Source organism: Tachypleus tridentatus, chromosome 12 (genome assembly GCF_004210375.1).
Source record: "Tachypleus tridentatus isolate NWPU-2018 chromosome 12, ASM421037v1, whole genome shotgun sequence".
Classification (NCBI taxonomy): Eukaryota; Metazoa; Arthropoda; class Merostomata; order Xiphosura; family Limulidae; genus Tachypleus; species Tachypleus tridentatus.
Window position 1 is genome coordinate 112,326,053 of NC_134836.1, and position 19,178 is coordinate 112,345,230.

At 36.2% G+C, this 19,178-nt stretch overlaps 1 protein-coding gene across 8 annotated transcripts in view; it reads right to left on the reverse strand.

Moving 5' to 3' along the window:
* The window catches only part of LOC143234357 (protein alan shepard-like), a 130,153-nt gene that overhangs the window by 59,944 nt on the left and 51,031 nt on the right, over positions 1-19,178 (reverse strand). The window contains exon 1 of one of the 8 annotated variants that reach the window (XM_076471657.1): positions 16,970-17,828. The exons of 6 other annotated variants lie outside the window; for them this stretch is intronic. In XM_076471657.1, coding sequence (XP_076327772.1) covers positions 16,970-17,062 — 93 coding nt within the window. In that variant the 5' untranslated portion in view covers positions 17,063-17,828. Of the gene's footprint in view, positions 1-3,181; positions 3,215-16,969; positions 17,829-19,178 lie in introns of those variants that run through there. One more of the 8 variants, XM_076471660.1, reaches the window with a different exon arrangement.

The following is a 19,178-nucleotide window of genomic DNA, read 5'->3' on the forward strand; positions in this document are numbered from 1 at the left end:
ACATTAAATTCCATTACACTGTCCAAAGAACAGAACAATATCTTTGCTGGTCAGTGGTAAAAAACTATGAATGGGTATACTTGAATCCTAAAGGTCTCTGACCTGTCTGTTCATCCCTTGTGTATGTAATGTACTACTCAAGTTGGAACTTTCAATTTGAGTGTATAATAATGTCAAAGAGTAACAACCACAGTTAAACAGCTTGCACATTTCTTTGTTTCAAACTGTTACCACAGATGTAGAAGTAACAGCTCAAAAATAATCCAAAACAAAACTTACTAGACAGATAAGTCTATTCAAAAATCCTTTTCAAATACATTGCCCTCTGTCTAAACTTTCTCTTAAGCAATAACATATTACTTCAACTGCTATTCAGTAACTATGCTCAGCTACAGTAATTTAGTGTAAATTTATTTACAACACAGAGTTAAAATGCAGCTATAATGCTTGATATGATGTTTATTCTAGTACAGGGGTTTCCAACCTTTTGGCACTCACGACTTGAAAATGTAATTGATGAAATACAATTAATGTTATCCCAAGCTACTTCTAACAAGGCTATGCAACTCCCTTGCCAAGGCTTGACGGCTCCCCTGCCAAGGCTTTGAGACCCCCTGGGGGTCGCGACCCACCAGTTGGGAACCCCTGTTCTAGTATGTGTTTGTGATATTAAAAGCAAATATGGTTTCAAAATAGGTCACTAGTGTTGAAATAATGTGCATCAAGGTTTAATATTTCTCCTCAACATGTTTCATGACCAAGTAAACATTTTTTTTTACAATAAAGCTCTGTAAATGGCTCTGGTAAAAATGTTTCAAGAACATTAACTTTGCATAAGTGTGAAATGCTTTCATCAAAATGAGTGCCATTTTTTCAACATAGGGCACACATTAGCCCTTTGGAATAGCTACAAGCCAGGTTTAAATCTTTGTTACACTGCTAAATATTGCCTTCACTTTAAGCTGTGGGTGCAATATGAGAGTTATAGTGAATCTGTTGGTCCAAATGGTGAGTGGTAGGGTGCTGCTGATTTGTTGCCTTTCTTCTGGTCAGTGGTTGGACATTTTGATTCAAAATACAAATACAAATTTAATTGCTTAATTCTGAGTTTTAAATATCAAAAGACTTTGTGCTGTAACTGGGAGTAAAAAAAAGTTACTTTCCGTGGCTTAGTAATATATAAAAAGTATTTCCTTGTCTTAAATTATCAAAAGGAATCCTTTCCATCATAAAAACTGATCTTACAACAGTCCCACTTATTAAAGTAATGGATATCAAAGTTCAAAACTACATGGACTAGCACATCTCAGAACTGGACTTTACATTTTAAGTTCCATGGTTCTTGTCCATTTCCTAATCAAAAAGATTTTAAGAACCATGCTCTCCACTTCAGGGTCATGCATATATTGTAAGAGCAATGTTAAATTCTACTATTCAGTTTAACAAGAGCAACTCAAAAGTTAGCAGTGGGTAGTACTAACTAATTTGTAGTTTTTCACTGCAAAATCAGAGACATCTAGCAAAAATAGCCCTTGAATTGTGACAAACAAAAATATATACCACATTTTATAAACCAATAAATAGAAGTAGATTTGTTTTAATATCTTTGAACAATCTGGTTTTTAGGATAGTTTAAAATATAAACACAAAAAGCAGTAACAAAAGGTGAGCAAAACAACTTACAATTAGACAAGTCAGCTCTGTATTATGTTTTAACTGGTCAACTTCTACAAACAAAAGCATGAGAGTAATTTTGGTTTAAAATTATTTGGCCCAAAACAAAGATTTGGAATCAAATATAAAAGGAGTTTTTAGAAAATCATTTTCTCTTTACCTCCCACATGTTTTAAAATAGCTTGGAAGGCTTAATGTGAAGAGGCATAAATAAAGAGAAAAGGATTAATTATTAACAAGAAGATGGTGTGATTACAACATCTGCAGTCCATATCAGACTTATGGTTCTTCAAGGCAGTGGAGGATCTGTAGATCCAATGCCTAGAATTAGATGTGGTGGGAGATAAGAGGGCCATGATAAAGGCCACCTTCAGTGGCTGGCACCAATAAATAACAGATAGTGCCTTTTATGTGCATGATTATATATTACAAAGTCCTATAGCCAGTGGCAGATTTAAGATTGTGTTGGCTCAGGGGGTAATAATTTTTTGTGGGCCCTACACCTCATGTAATTTTACATATAATAAAATTATTAATGGACCCCATTAAGACTGAGCCCCTACCTAAATGTGCCACTAATTATAGCAACAAAAATACAAGTTCAGTAAATAGTAGTGAAAATCCTTTAAAGAATTTAAATACTGCAATATGTACAGCTGTGTTTTAAAACCATCTGAAAGAAGTAGGTTTTTTAATTATTGATATGTTGTATGTTGAAAAGTGTCATAAATATTATGAGAATAAAAATTATGACATACCGATTGTTACAGCTGATAAAAAAAGGGTTTGTTGGTTTTTACACTGGACTTTGGTAAAATGTAATATAAAGTGTTTTCAATTCTTAAAAATGATACGTGATAAAAATTTTAAAAGTAGCATATACACTTTTAAGTACAGTATTTGTTTATAAGTATATGTCTGGTCATACTTTGATATTGGCATTTTAAACCTGACTAATGGGATAAAAATCCACTTCAGGTCCTTCAACTTCAGGCTTAAACATCCTTATTTTACAAATAAGCTATAAACCAGGGAGCAGCACCCATCACCCATTACATGGTTACTTATAAGTGACTCAGAACAACAGGAATGACTGACACAATTATAACACCCCACAGCTGGAGTTGGTACAAACAAAGGCGCACATTCAATGATGTATTTAAATGGGGGCTAGAGTGGACTCAGCCCCAGGGCCCATGGTCTTAATGGGGCCCACTGATAATTTTATTCTATGTAACATCACATGGGAAGTGGGGTCTACAATAATTGTTAACCACAAGGCCCACACAACCTTAAATCTTCCACTGGACACAGCTAACTACTATAATACATCTGATCTATTTGGCTTTGCATTACATGAGAAAAAAAGAGTGAAACACGGGTTTAATCATTTTTGTGCGTGATAGTAACTTGTAATTTTATACCATGAAAAGTATTACAGGGTTAACATTAATATATTTATTATTAATGTGTCAAATAATTTTATTAGAATACATCAAACCCTTACTTTCTCTCCTTGTTTCATATATTTCCTTTCGACAAGTATATAGTTTTACTAATAATCATTTCAGTTATAAATACAGCGAACTTGTACGATGAGGATGAACTAATCTCCAAGTTCGCACTCCGAAATCCAAAATTTGAGGAAGAACACGTAAGCAAGCCTGGTTTAGATACACCGTATTGCCATTCTTAAGCCTGATGTCGAGATATTTCTCGTGGGTGAATTTTTCGTTTTGTCTGACTGAAGCACAGAAATGAAATTCCACAGTAGTTTCATGTTATAAAGAGCCACTGTGGAATACGCATGCGCTACTGGCACACAGCAAACTGGTCAACGTATTTTAGCTATTGTGTCACGTGCGTATTAGAAGCAACTCGTATTTGTTGTCCGCTTTCATCACTGCAAAACAAATCATCGAGGATCAGTTGGGGCTGTTAAAACTGATCACGTATTCTCGATATGTTATTGTTGGCAAAGGACATGGACAGGTTTTTAATTTAGGGTAAACAATGAACTCTGTACGTTTTTTGTTGGGTTTTTTTCCAACAACAGACGGTTCTATGTTGGAAATGAGAATAATAGAGGCTTTTAAAATTCAGTAGTAAATTTCACTGGGTTTGGAAAGTGTTGCTTGTGAACACCGACTGAAAGTGAAAATATCAAATGGAAATTTTAGAATGTCAGTAATGTAACAAAATTCGGAAGTTTCAAAAAGCTGATAGTCTATACCAGAAAGAAAAAAACCACAGAATAATAACTAACTTTCTGAAACGGAGGAGTAAGATATATCAAACTTGAGTAAAAATTAGGATGATAAAACATATGGAAAAATATTGAAAACCACGAGGAAATGTTAACGTTTTCATAGTACAAAGTGGACAAAGTTACCTACCGATCATCATATTTTGCGTTTGACGTAAAATGAGGAAAAATGAAACAAACCTAAGGTCTTGGACCTTCCATAAATGTATGTCCTTATGAATTATTTTAATAGTTATTATTTAGTAAAATAACTAAAACCTACAATGTAAGTTCATGTTTTAGGCCTCTGCGGGACGTGTGCTATTGTAAAAGCCATTCAGGCGTTTAACACAGCAATGGAAGTTTTCAGCACAATAGAAAATGGCATTTCAGATGTGCATTGTTAAAGCACACACGGAACTAACGCGTGAGAGGGCTGTGGAGGATTGATTTTATACGATCTTAAAACATAAAATGTTTTAACTTGTACGATCTTGGTAACGAAAATAAATATCAACTGGAAATTAGTGTTTCATAACACCTTAATACCTCCACTGTCAAATACACCGTAGCCATCATTGTCTTGTCAATATAAGCAGTAACCATAACAACGTGATAGTACCGGTGTAACCCTTCAAACGGAAGTAGATATGTAACACTACGCGTTAAATTTCTCATGTCAAAAAGTGTAATAATACTTTTCAATATAATACGTATCTCCAATACGTTTTCTGGTCTTAACACTGTAGTTTTTTCACGTTATTTGGTGAATACAATAACAATATAAAAATTATATTTTTTGACAATAAACAGTTTTCCATCTTATTACATCCGGGATATGGGTTCAAGGCTTTATAATTCATGTTCCATCAACACCACTCCCCCCGCAAAACAAAATCAAATAAAATATCGCGTTCCGTAGTTTAGCGTCATGGATTCGTAATGTAATTGAGAATAACATTCCAGTAGCTCAAGAACTGGCGATGAACGATGCCAATTAGCTGACTTCACTGGTGGAGCTAATTTTGGTAGTACACGGTGCAATTAATATAAAAAATAATAAAAACTGTAACATCCCCTATATAAGTTTACCACGTACATACACACACTACTATCCTCACTCTATATAATTTTACCACGTACATACACATACTACTATCCTCACTCTATATAAGTTTACCACGTACATACACATACTACTATCCTCACTCTATATAAGTTTACCACTTACATACACATACTACTATCCTCACTCTATATAAGTTTATCACGTACATACACATACTACTATCCTCACTCTATATAAGTTTATCACGTACATACACATACTACTATCCTCACTCTATATAAGTTTACCACGTACATACACACTACTACTATCCTCGCTCTATATAAGGTTTATCGCGTTGCGTACGTATACTACTATCCTCACTCTATATAAGTTTACCACGTACATACACATACTACTATCCTCACTCTATATAGGTTTACCACATACATACACATACTACTATCATCACTCTATATAAGTTTATCACGTACATACACATACTACTATCCTCACTCTATATGGGTTTATCGCGTACATACACATACTACTATCATCACTCTATATAAGTTTGCCGCGTGCCTGCACACACTGCTATCCTCACTCTATATAAGTTTGCCGCGTACCTGCACACACTGCTATCATCACTCTATATAAGTTTGCCGCGTGCCTGCACACACTACTATCCTCATCTATATGGGTTTGCCGCGTTGCCTACACACACTGCTATCATCATCTGTATGGGTTTGCCGCGTTGCCTGCACACACTACAACCCTCACTCTGTATACAAGTTTGCCGCGTGCCTGCACTACTGCTATCATCACTCTGTATAAGTTTGCCGCGTTGCACACACTACATCATCACTCTATAGGTTTGCCGCGTTGCCTACACACTACTATCCTCACTCTATATAAGTTTACCACGTACCTACACACACTACTATCCTCACTCTATATAAGTTTACCACGTACCTACACACACTACAACCCTCACTCTATACAAGTTTACCACGTACATACACATACTACTATCCTCACTCTATATAAGTTTACCACGTACATACACATACTACTATCCTCACTCTATATAAGTTTACCACGTACATACACATACTACTATCCTCACTCTATATAAGTTTACCACGTACATACACATACTACTATCCTCGCTCTATATAAGTTTACCACGTACATACACATACTACTATCCTCACTTATGTACTTCACCCTCTACTTACACAGACTCACCAGTATTTTCTTCCCTTAACACTGAAAAAAATTTTACCATATATTCCTCAGTTACATCCTTCGCATTAAATGGTAAGTTTTCAAAATGTGATTTTTTTTTACATTAGATTTTTTTAAAATGAGGCCTCGGTTTGTAATTAAAAAAAATAAAACAAAAAGTGGGACACGAGCCCAAAATGTTTGAGAACCACTGCTCTGGTCGGTCATTTCAAAATCAACAACGACTGGTTGAGATGTCTCTCGTGTAATTTTGCGCAAATATCTGAAAAACACGAGTACTATTGTTATATAATTAAAAAACAACATCTAAGAAACATATTATTTTGTTTCGTCTAACCATTGTTAACTTTTCTTTCTCTCGCTACATTCGAGACACGAAATACTTCATTTATTTTATTATAATTACAAATTTACCCAACTCGGTGGACAAGTTAGACGAGTTGTGGTTTTTCGTAATTAAGCACAAAGCTACACAAGTGACTACCCGTACTCTGCCTACCGCAGGTATCGAAATCTGAGTTTTAGCGTTGTAAGTTCACAGACATACTACTGTACCACTGGGGTTGGGGGCAAATTAGACGGGAATTGTATTTATCAAATACGGATGAAGTTTTAAACAGTTTATAATATAAAGAGAGAAAAAAATAAATTCAAACATGTTTACTTCTTCAGGGATCATTGACGAATTTTGTTTTAAAGAGAGACACGCGCCAATGATAATCCATCAAAGTTGTTCGCTGCCTTAAACTTTATAAATTATTCTAAAACATAATTCATAGATAATAATAATAAAAGTCTGTTATTAAAAGTTAATGATGTGATATCCACTGAATTATGTAGATGTAACTCTTGTCATTGTGGAATAAAATTGCCAAACTTCCTAAAAAAACTTTCATGTCGTACGTTGTTACTTGGCTTATGTTTTGTCATATTTTCTCAGTTAAATCTTGTTTATAAACTTTCAACGCCTACACGATATGTTTTCACGAAGCATAAACACATTTATATATACTGAACACAGATAGCACTGTATACTCTTTGGAAGCTAAGACGTTCAAATGGAACAATTTCAAACAGTAACAACTGGTGAACGGATGTCAAAAATATCACAAAAATAATTAATCGTAATGATTACATTAACATTTTAATACGGTTGTCAGATATTTCACACTTGTGCCCCGCATGGACAAGTGGGTTAAGGCATTCGACTTGCAATCTGAGGGTCGCGGGTTCGAATCTCCGTCGCACCAAACATGTTCGCCCTTTCAACCGTGGGGGCGTTATAATGTTACGATCAATCCCATTATTCGTTGGTAAAAGAGTAGCCCAAAGTTGGCGGTGGGTGGTGTTGACTAGCTGACTACCCTCTAGTCTTACACTGTTAAATTAGGGACGGCTAGCGCAGATAGCCCTCGTGTAGCTTTGCGCGAAATAAAAAAAACACACTTTTTACAAGTTTATGTCGTTCAACATAATTACAGTGAAAGTAGACAATAAATGAGTATTATATTACACATACACAAAGCTAACAGCCATATGACACAAATGTAGTTTATGTAATTATATTAATAAATGTTAAAATTAACGAATCTCAGCTTTTACAACAAGCATAAAAACACTTTTATCAAGTGGAACCGTTAAAGTTTCGAAAATGTTTGTTTGTTTTCCCTAGCTGTCTCTAATTTAGCAGTGTAAGACTATAGGGAAGGCAGCTAGTCACAACCACCTACCACCAACTCTTGGGCTACTCTTTTACCGACGAATAGTGGAATTAAACGTCACATAATAACGCACCCACGGCTGAAAGGGCAAGCATGTTTGGTGCGACGGGGATTCGAACCTGCGACCCTCAGATTACGAATCGAACAGCTCAACTCGCCTGGCCATGCCGGGCCTTTAAAAATGTACATGAACAAAATATCAATTAGATTAGTACCCAGCCCTATGGTGAATCAGTGGTAAACTTAAGGGTTTACAAATCTAAAGTTTTGGGTTCGATCCATGCAGTAGGCACAAGTTATATATATATATCCCTTTGTGCAGCTATAGATTTAACAAATAAACACGTAAGATGCCAATAAAAGGGGGATGAGTCAAGACTGTCTTTTTTATATCAAATGTCCAGTCACTTAAAGTTGAGAAAAGGTTTTTATTGTGTTATATATTTTGGATGACAGCACAAGTAGTGTTAGTAATACCGTATTTCCAGGTTACATAAACCAATTACAGTGTCATAAAAGTTCGTCTTCTCGTTACCATAAATACGCTTGTTTTAGCAAGGACCAATAGGTGTTTACAATAGGACACACGTCGATCATCGAAAGGCAGTAATACAAAAAAAAAGGTAATTGGGCGAACAACAGTACGTAAAATATTTGTAACTGTTTTTGACACACACATATATCAAATGTCTTTTTTTTTTTAATCAAGTTTAGAAAATGCAAAATATTAGGTTTGTAAAAATATAACTAAGTACAGCCCAAAGAATATTCAAACCTACTACTAACATAAATAGTTACTAAATTAACCCTTTAAAAAAATCCTATGTTTGTAGGTTGTTACACGTGGATGGCTAATAAACGAACGTACTTTTAAAAACTCATTTTGTGATTTTTTTTTTGTCTTTGGCTAACGAGCTACATCTGAACAAATAACACACAAGTTGCTAGTTAAATATTATTTTCGATGGAGAAAATAATAGTCAAATACATGTTTGTTTGTTTTTTAATTTCGCGCAAAGCTAGACGAGGGCTATCTTCACTAACCGTCCCTAATTTAGCAGTGAAAAGACTAGAGAGAAAACTGCTAGTCATTACCATCCACCGCTAATTGTTAGTTTACTCTTTTACCAACGAATAGTGGGATTGCCCGTAACTTTATAACGCCCCTACGGCTGAAAAGAGAAGTATGTTTGGTGTGACGGGGATTCGAATCTGCAATCCTCAGATTGAATATATTTTATACAACTAGTTTTAAAGTTCTTTAAAATATTTAAAATACCAAACACATAAACTGATAATTAATTGATTTGCTATCGATTATGTAACATCCACGTGGAGAAGAATGTGTTTTCTGATCACATCGTGTACGAAATCTCAGTAAAAAAAATAAAAACTCGTTCTCTCGTGTCTTGGAAGGGTTTAGATAGTCATAATAGATTAGCCAATCGCGAACAGCAAAAGTGCTTTGCCTTTCAGTACCAGGTGTACGTGTGTTAAATTGACAAACGTAGTAGGTGCGTATGTGAATAAATCCTAAACAAGTTTAAAACAAAATTGATGACTTGTACAGTTGTGTCATTCAAGTGTCTGTTAACAAATACAGTTTGCTTGTATAGCAGTTTTGGCTAATTTTTGTATACGTGACCATAACGAAACTCAGACCTAATCGTATAATTACACAACTTACAGTTAGTTACTGGAGAAGTGGAAGCTCCGAATTTTGCCGATTTATAATCGGTGGAATGTTAATGGTTAACCAATCCATTAATTAACACAGACTCGTAAGTTGTGACAGCAACGTTACATTTTATTCAGATATGTCATGCAACGCTTGATTAGTCCTCAGGCTTTTGGAGAGTATGCTCCGCTGCACAGATGAGAAAATCACCTTATCTGCATAATAAGATTAACACTCCTACGAAAAGTGGGGCCTAATAGGCCCCAGAGCAACTTGAAAGGTTATTAATATTAAGCTAATAATTTTGTATTTAAATGAAATTGCCATTTAAATCCATTAATGAATGGATTAACGAGATTCCCACTGTCCCTATCTACTATCTAGCGAAACCACAGCCAGGGAAACGGGCTTGGAGAAATCAGGACTAGAAACGTCTTTTCGTAGGAGTGTTAACCTATTTTACAAGAACATTTCGGGTTCTGTGCTGCCACTGGAACAACTTCCTCAATTACCGCTCGTTCTCAGTCTGACGACCATGATTATACAAATTGCTCAACACACAAACTTCCATTGCAACAAGCTTCTGCGAAGAACAGCGAGGTCAGTCTTGGTCCACGTTATCTTTACAAACTTCCCAAAGACTGCGCATGTCTACTACACGTGGAATTCTACTTACAAGAACGAGTTGAAAACAACAAAACTTCAAGTTTCGTGACGTGGCATGATGGACTTGCCAAATATTTGATCCAAAATGATTGGTTTGGTTTGAAATTTGCGCAAAGCTATACGAGGGCTATCTGCGTTAGCCATCCCTAATTTTGCAGTTTAAGGCTAGAGGGAAGGCAGCTAGTCATCACCACCCACCGCCAACTCCTGGGCTACTATTTTACAAACGAACAGTGGGATTAACCGTCACATTATAACGTCTCCACGGTTGAAAGGGCGAGCATGTTTGGTGTGACGGAGATCCGAACCCGCGACCTTCGGATTATGAATCGAGTGCTTTATCCACCTGGTCAATCCAAAAGGACTGATATAATTTCACTCAGTCATATTTCTTGGGAAAACAGCTGTTTATTTTGAGGTAAGGCTGCGAGTTTGTAAGCCCGCCTTAACTTTATATCCTTGTTGATTGTTATACAATTGTTGATAACTTCTTACCAAAGTAACTTAAATTATGAAAATAAAATCATTAATAAATAAAAACAGTTATACTATTTAAAGGTATGAAAGAAATAAAATAAAATGCAGCCGTTTTTTATTAATTCCTAATTCGCAGTGAGGTTTTCAACATCGAAATACGTGTTAATGCTACCATGTCCAAGTTTCTTCACAGTGGCTTTTTGGACTGGAAGGTCCTCTCTTTCGTAACCGCAACCTTTACTCTGTCGACGAGAAAGTTGTTACGGATTGGTGTGAGGAGGATACTCTCGTATTTTGTTGATGCTATAAACACCCCTCTTTGACATGCTTTGACCTTTGACTTTATATCATTTAATGATCTTGCTACATTAACACCATCCTCAAAAATGACCGCGACATATTCCTACCGTTCTAAGTTTATCTTTGGTGGTAATTCCCGTCGAGTGGTCAGAAATACATTATGTATAATACATATGGATGCTAAAAAGTTTCTCGTGGCGTTACAGCTTATACGTGCAGCGATATGTACCCAATTACCATATACGAATCGTTTTTATAAAGTGTGGAGTCTGACATTTAAAAACCCAAACAACACTTTATGTGACACACTGATTAAATAATCAGGACATGTACTCCAAGGATCAAGAAAGGCCGTTTCACTTTCTGGAGTGCATAAAATCAGCAGCACTTTGTGTATTTTAGTGAAAACACACCATGAGGCTCAGTTATTGAGCTAAACATTCATCAACAAGTTCAACTAATACGTCGTATTTGACTAGCCCAATAACAATAAAGAGCAAGTCAATATACCACTATACGTTGGATAGAGTGGGTTGTTGATTGTAACGCTAAACACTGACCGCTAGGACAGCGTTTACAAATTACCTCTGCGGAACAATAAAACCGAAACTTTAATAGCCATCCATAGGTTCCATCACAGTCATGCTTTACCCAGCTCGACAATCAATATAGAGAAATAAACTAACACCAACCCCCTCTCTTAAGGAGCTTACGTGAAAAACCTTCGCTACAGGCTTTGTAGTATTAATCAAGATAAAGGCGGGTGAAATCAAACCAAAGTCAACTGATCTCCTGTAAAAACGTGTAAAATTGTTACGTTAGTTTTATTCTTTAAGTTTCAATTAAATGATTTTCAAAAGATAAAACCTCTTACATTTAAACATCTTATTTTTATATCTTAAAAAAACATACGGATAACAAAAACAAACACACATTTTTCCCAATTTGTCTTCATAACATGCTATATGTTTTGGTTGTAAAAACGTTACTTCCTCCAGTATATATAAAACAAGTTTTTATTTTTCGGCCGGTTCTATTCCACACCTTTCTTTATGGTACCATAATAATTAATAATACAATATCAAAAATAATAACAGACCTAAATGTCTTAACATTCAGTCCAGCATAATCAAATGATTAGCACTAGTAACAAGAAGTAATACAACAAAGATGACCGCTTATCACTCACTGGGTTATGGAAATCATAATGAAAGTTTAAACACCTTGAAAACAAAAGGTGGAAGAAGCTTCACATTAATCTTGTTGTTGTTTTGGCTGTTTTATAAATAAACCAGTTGGACTGAAATAAAAACTCATTTGTAACAAGGGATAAGAAACTGTTCTTCAAAATTCAATTTTTTTCTTGACATGAGAAACATTAAAAGTAGAATAGAAATACATAAAGGTGCAAATACTGAAAATACAAACACCCTATTTTCAGCAATTTTAGGAATAATGATTACGTGGCCAGGTGGTTGAGACACTCGCCTCGTAATCTGAAGGTCGCGGGTTCGAAACTTCGTCACACCAAACCCAAACAGCCGTGGGGGCGTCATAATGCAACGGTTAATCCCACTATTCGTTGGTAAAAGAGTAGCCAAAAGTTGGTGGTGGGTAGTGATTACTAGCTACCTTCCCTCTACTCTTACACTGCTAAAGTAGGGACAGCTAACGCAGATAGCCCTCGTGTAGCTTTGGACGAAATTCGAAACAAACCAAATCATTCTAAACACTGAAGAATATATAACATTGGTGTTTTTCTGGTTTCTTTCTGAAATTAGAGGGGGAAATTCGTTCCCACCATATGACCTTCCTCATGGCATCCTATGTCACTATGTCAAGTTTGATGCTGATTGATCAAGAAACGTAGAAACGCATAAGGAACAGACACACTGACGTTTATTTAAACAGATATACGAGTATGCACGCTACAAATATCTACGCTGGTTTATAAGTAATTCAAAACAACTGCTAACGTTTTGGAGCTTTGTTCGATTAAATTTAAGACCGGAATGACCAAAGTAAATGGATTCCAGTAAGAAGAAGTAAACTTCCTCACTATCGACCCTTTCTCTGTCATTTACGGGCCCTAGCCAGGTGGTTAGGGCGCTTGACTGGCAATGTGAGAGTCGCGGGTTCGAATCCCCGTTCCACCAAACATGCTTGCCATTTCAGCCGAGGGGGTATCATAATGTTACGGTCAATCCCAACACGACTAACTGTTTTTTGCTGCTAAATTAGGGACAGCTAACGCAGATAGCTCTCGTGCAGCTACGCGAAATTAAAAAAAAAAAAAAGAACCTGTCAACTACGATTAATATTCTGTGACAACTGATTAAAGTTGTCTCCTGGTGGGGAAGTGATAAGTTGTAAGTCTTCGTACTTACAACGCTAAAATCAGGACTTCGATTCCCTTCGTTGGACACAACAGATAGCCCGATATGGCTTTGCTATAAGCGTTTTTCTTGTCGCCACTCCTAATGTTGGGTTACTGACTAAGGCAATCTGACAGGAGCACCCGCCGTCCCAAAGGCCTTGTTTTGCTTTCTAAACGAATTAACATTAAATACTCGCGTTCTATTTCAGAGTTCGAATTAATATAAGATAACATTACTGAGTTATATAACACCCACAGCTGAAAGTGAACCGAGAGTGGTCTAAAGGTTAGCAATTTAATGTCCGATCGCGTCCTGTTAACGATAAAAAAAAAAGGGGATCCGCTCTATGGGGTCGTGGGTGCATCATAAAGATGACGATAAAACCCAACTATTCGGTTAGACAAGAGTATCCCAATAATTGGTGGTGGGTGTTACTGACTAGTTATTTTCCTACTAGTCAAGCAGTTCAAATCAAGTATCCCAATAACTGGTGGTGGGTGTTACCGACTAGTTATTTTCCTACTCGTCAAGCAGTTCAAATCAAGTATCCCAATAACTGGTGGTGGGTGTTACTGACTAGTTATTTTCCTACTAGTCAAGCAGTTCAAATCAAGTATCCCAATAACTGGTGGTGGGTGTTACTGACTAGTTATTTTCCTACTAGTCAAGCAGTTCAAATCAAGTATCCCAATAATTGGTGGTGGGTGTTACCGACTAGTTATTTTCCTACTAGTCAAGCAGTTCAAATCAAGTATCCCAATAACTGGTGGTGGGTGTTACTGACTAGTTATTTCCCTTCTAGTCAAGCAGTTCAAATCAAGTATCCCAATAACTGGTGGTGGGTGTTACTGACTAGTTATTTTCCTACTAGTCAAGCAGTTCAAATCAAGTATCCCAATAATTGGTGGTGGGTGTTACCGACTAGTTATTTTCCTACTAGTCAAGCAGTTCAAATCAAGTATCCCAATAACTGGTGGTGGGTGTTACTGACTAGTTATTTCCCTACTAGTCAAGCAGTTCAAATCAAGTATCCCAATAACTGGTGGTGGGTGTTACTGACTAGTTATTTTCCTACTAGTCGAAAAGTTTAAAATTCGGGACAGGTAAATCTCGCACTTTGCACCCTTCGATTCACATCACGACTCGCTAACCACTAGAGGCCACCTCCGATCCAAGTACTAAATTATCATTCACAATTTGATTCTTTTATTAAAAGTCTAATAAAACTGCTAAAATGATTACCGCAACTTACAATATTCAACACAAGGTGGAGTGGAATTTTTTAGTGTAATGAGAACCAAAACTTGTAGCCTCTATATTTAACACAATTATTTACGTATGAAACAGCGATATGAAAAGAAAAAACAAAGTTATTTAGATTACACAGACTATTAATTGTAGTTATTGTTTTCACGTTTCGAACTTCGAACTCAACGTCTGAACATTTACTTCTAAATTCGAAACACTAAAAAAACAACAACAAAAAACACTACATATAATGGTCTCTGAAATTTCTCATGCAATAGTATCATGACCAGCATGATAAACTTTAATTAAAAACATAAAAAGTAATTTTTATTATAAAACGACAGCCGTACTGACGTTCCCACAGAAAACATGTGCGTAAGTAATAGCTAACCCTTCAAGTACAGGAAGGGTGACGTCATATGTTGCAAGCACTCTGCGCTAAACATTTCGAACGGGTCTCTGCAAAAATTCGCGAATTTTTGCGCATGGGGTTTTAGGCACAAGTTGTTAATGAATGATTAAAGAAACCCTAATGAAAACACATTCTTGTCAGAAGCCTATACCTACCCATTCTTTTCTGTAGCTATAGTTTTAAAATTGTGTTTAAAAGATGCGTGATCAGCGCGTTTTCGTAATATGTCATAACGTGTATTTTCAACAATTATATTTGTCCAATAGTGAACAATACAACTATAGAAGTTATTGAATTAACGCTTCGGAATACACACATGCAATTTGAAGCAAATTCCTACAGTGAACACAAAACTACTATTACAAGTAATAACCACAGTGTTGAACAGAGAAAGTTGTAACCATTTGTAAGGGCAATGTTCGAGGGCGTCCGCAGAAGGGGAGAGATCAAAGTAGCGTGAAATTGTGAAGTTAATAAAAATGTCACATACATACACTGAATGAATAAAGAAATAATTATGTTTCTCATTTTCCACTGGGGACATGCACCCCTTTTGCCCCCTACAGCGAATGTTCATGGAAACGTTAAGACTCGAGGAGACGGAGTAAGAACTAGTAGATGAGTCTAGATGTATCTATACAGCTAATTAAAAATAATTAATACAGGCTTGGCCCAATATCTGCATTATCATCACGACTTATTCAGGCAATATTGGTTTACAATAACGTCTATTTTACAATCGCGGGTTCGCATCCTCGTCGCGCCAAACATGCTCGCCCTCCCAGCCGTAGGGGCGTTATAATGTCACGGTCAATCTCACTATTCGTTGGTAAAAGAGTAGCCCAAGAGTTGGCGGTGGATGGTGATGACTAGCTGCCTTCCCTCTAGTCTTACACTGCTAAATTAGGGACGGCTAGCACAGATAGCCCTCGAGTAGCTTTGTGCGAAATTCAAAACAAACCAAACCAAACTATTTTACAATAATTAATAAAACAAAAAAGAACTACATCCAAATATGAACCACAAATAAATAATGAAAACCCTCTTTGTGTCTGTTTCCTTGAACCATAGATCGCTCCTCTTTTACCCTCCCCCATTCCCAAATTTGAAGGTAAATCCAGGGCCGAAGGAAGTGCTAAAAGTCAGTAGGACCACAGCCTGGGCCACTTTCTACAACTTACGTAACAAAACTCGCTTCTTTAACTTTAATACATTACGTTATGTCTTTGCAGCGTTTGTAGCTAAAATGGTGGAAGGCTGAATCTCGTAGTATCACATGTTGAAAAACTTTATCAGGGATCATGCCCCCAGACCCCCATGGAATTGATAATGTGGTGATAGCCATACCCAAAATTACTTCCTACGACACTGAAAGTGTCACTAAACTCATCAATATAAACATGAAATACTTAAATAATCTGGTAGTGGCTGATACATTACGAACATTTATACATACAGTTTCATTTAGCATACACCATACATGATAACTACGGCTTGTAGGAGCGTGGTATACTAACACTTCTTCGCCGAGACTTACACACGTACAACCGCCGCTACATCGTTCGACCACATAAAAACTTGCCTTAAAGAAGAAGGGGAAAAAAATTATATCCGTAACTCTATTTCAGCAGCCACGTTCCTTTCGGTAACAATTAAAACGAGCTGTGAAACATACATTGGTGCAACAGTACTAAATTTTACCAAGTATGATTACTGTAAAAAGTTCTGACCCATTTGTGATTAAAGTGGGTAAAATACGTGAAATAGATACGGTATTACTTTGGTTCTCTCAGCCAGTACAGTACAATACACAGCTTATACGTGAAAGGTTGTTACAAGTCTGTATTTTCGACAGTTAAAAGAAAAGATTTTACCTTTCTGGAATAATAATTGCCATAAGTATTCCTTCGACCTTGGACGTTCGTATCTCGGTAAGTACTTCTAGACTGTTGGAATGAAGGTTGCATGTCGAATGGAGGTTTAACCTAACACACGTACTTCGTAAGTATCTCTGGTAATGAATGAAGGTCAGTAGTGAATGTTCAGGACTACATTTCACAAAATCAACACATTACGAGTCTTAACTTCGCTAACTTCAATTCTGGTATGAACTTTAAAATCAACTTCTGTCTGCCACCGTTACGTCCTCACTATACCGGGCCAAATACATTCGTGAGAACGGTACAGCTTAAACGGATGGTCCGTTAGCAACAACTCGGGATTATAGACTTTACGGCCCTATAGAGGGATATGAGTTGCCAGTATGTGATGACAATCCAAGATCACACCGTGCGGAACCAGCCACGCATGCATACACACACACCGCAGTCAGTCCAATAGGTTAGCACATACCGAGTAAGCGAATCAGACTCGAAGACAAATCAAATAATTGTTACATTCCGTAACAGTGTTTTTCACACTACTCGCTGTATAGTTGGCTTTTCCACTTTACACTTCGAACAAACTTTATTTATTTATTATTATTTTTTTCTGATGACCTCGCATACGTAATTAAGAATACGTGAACTTATTAACTCCTTCTCCTGACCTCACCGGCAGAAAATGGTAACATGTGGGAGCAGAATACGCTCAGTTTTAACCGCCCACCGACTGAATGACCACGGGATTTTTATGTCTCGACAGTATTTCATAAAATCATTTGACGAAATTTATACTACAAAAAAACAAGACACTGGATTACACTTGAACTACAATTAAAGCAAGATGCGTACAGCTTCGAGTGGATTTTTGTAATTGATGTACCTCTACGTTACAATGTGCATGTGCTGCCATCTATGTGATAAACCTGGAAAATCTGTTCCAGGAAAAGTTTAATCCAGAACATTCTATTCTGTCATATGATATTTCTTTCGAACTTATTATTAATGAATCAAATACAAATAGTTTCTACTGTATAAATATGAAAAGTGATTTAACAAACCCGTTGCTTCAATAATATGAACCTAGAAAGTACGTTTGTTTGCTTGGAATTAAGCACAGAGCTACACAATGGACTATCTAATCTCTGCCCATCACGGGTATCGAAACCCGTTTCCTAGCGTAGCAAATCCGCAGATATGCCACTATGGGGCTTAAAATCATGATTATAAAAAGTTTTGTTTCCCAGTCAAAACCTTGATACGAATAGGTTTTAAAATTCTAGCATATATGTGTGTGTGTAACATGCTACGTGGATACTCACAATATTCTTGCATAAACAGCATTTAAATTAGACATTATTGTTACCGTTTCTCGCAATTTTCAAGCTTTGGGTTGAAAACAAACCATATTGGTGAACAGTTGATGTAAACGTAGCTACATATTGTGGCCCAGCTGTATCTTATAAAAATTTCATAAAATCAAGGATTTAAATCAAGAAAAAATTAAGTACCCCTAATCATTTCTCTACTGAGTGATTAGGTTAAACATTAAGAATTATTTGTAATTTCCTTTTCTGCAACAATGAGGCGAAAAGAAACAATCAAAATAAGTCTGTAAAAAACATTAAAGTTTACAAAATGTGGAAACTTTATATTACGTATTTAAAAATAATTAGGGGAAAACACCTTCTAGACGATAGAGTTTTTGAAAAGGAAGAAAATAGGTATAATCGAATTGTACAATAGTCCTATTACTTTTGGTCCACCCTGTATATCAGTTCCCTATGTTACTCTTTTTGTTTTAACTTCCACAGCAAGCTGTCATAGGTAATTTAAAAAAGTCATTATTATTTAATCATGTGTGATCTGTCAGTTTTATACAGTTTTCGTTGTGAAAAAAACATAATCCATTTATATTTTGTACATTTCGAGGAATATGACTGTATTTTAACGTTACCATTTTCCCAAAGTGAGACTCGATTCAAGTTAAAAACACTAGAAGAAAATGCATAACAATAAATAAATAAGATTGGTACATATATCGTGCAGGTGGCAGCATTGTCTATCCAGTTTGACTGAACTCCATTTGTAACAATTCTCTGCTTTATTCCATTTAGCCACTCTTTTATCCAATTTGCTAGCTTATCCCCAACACCTTCAGAGATTTTTTTTTTTTACAAGCCTTTTGTGTGGCATCTTGTCA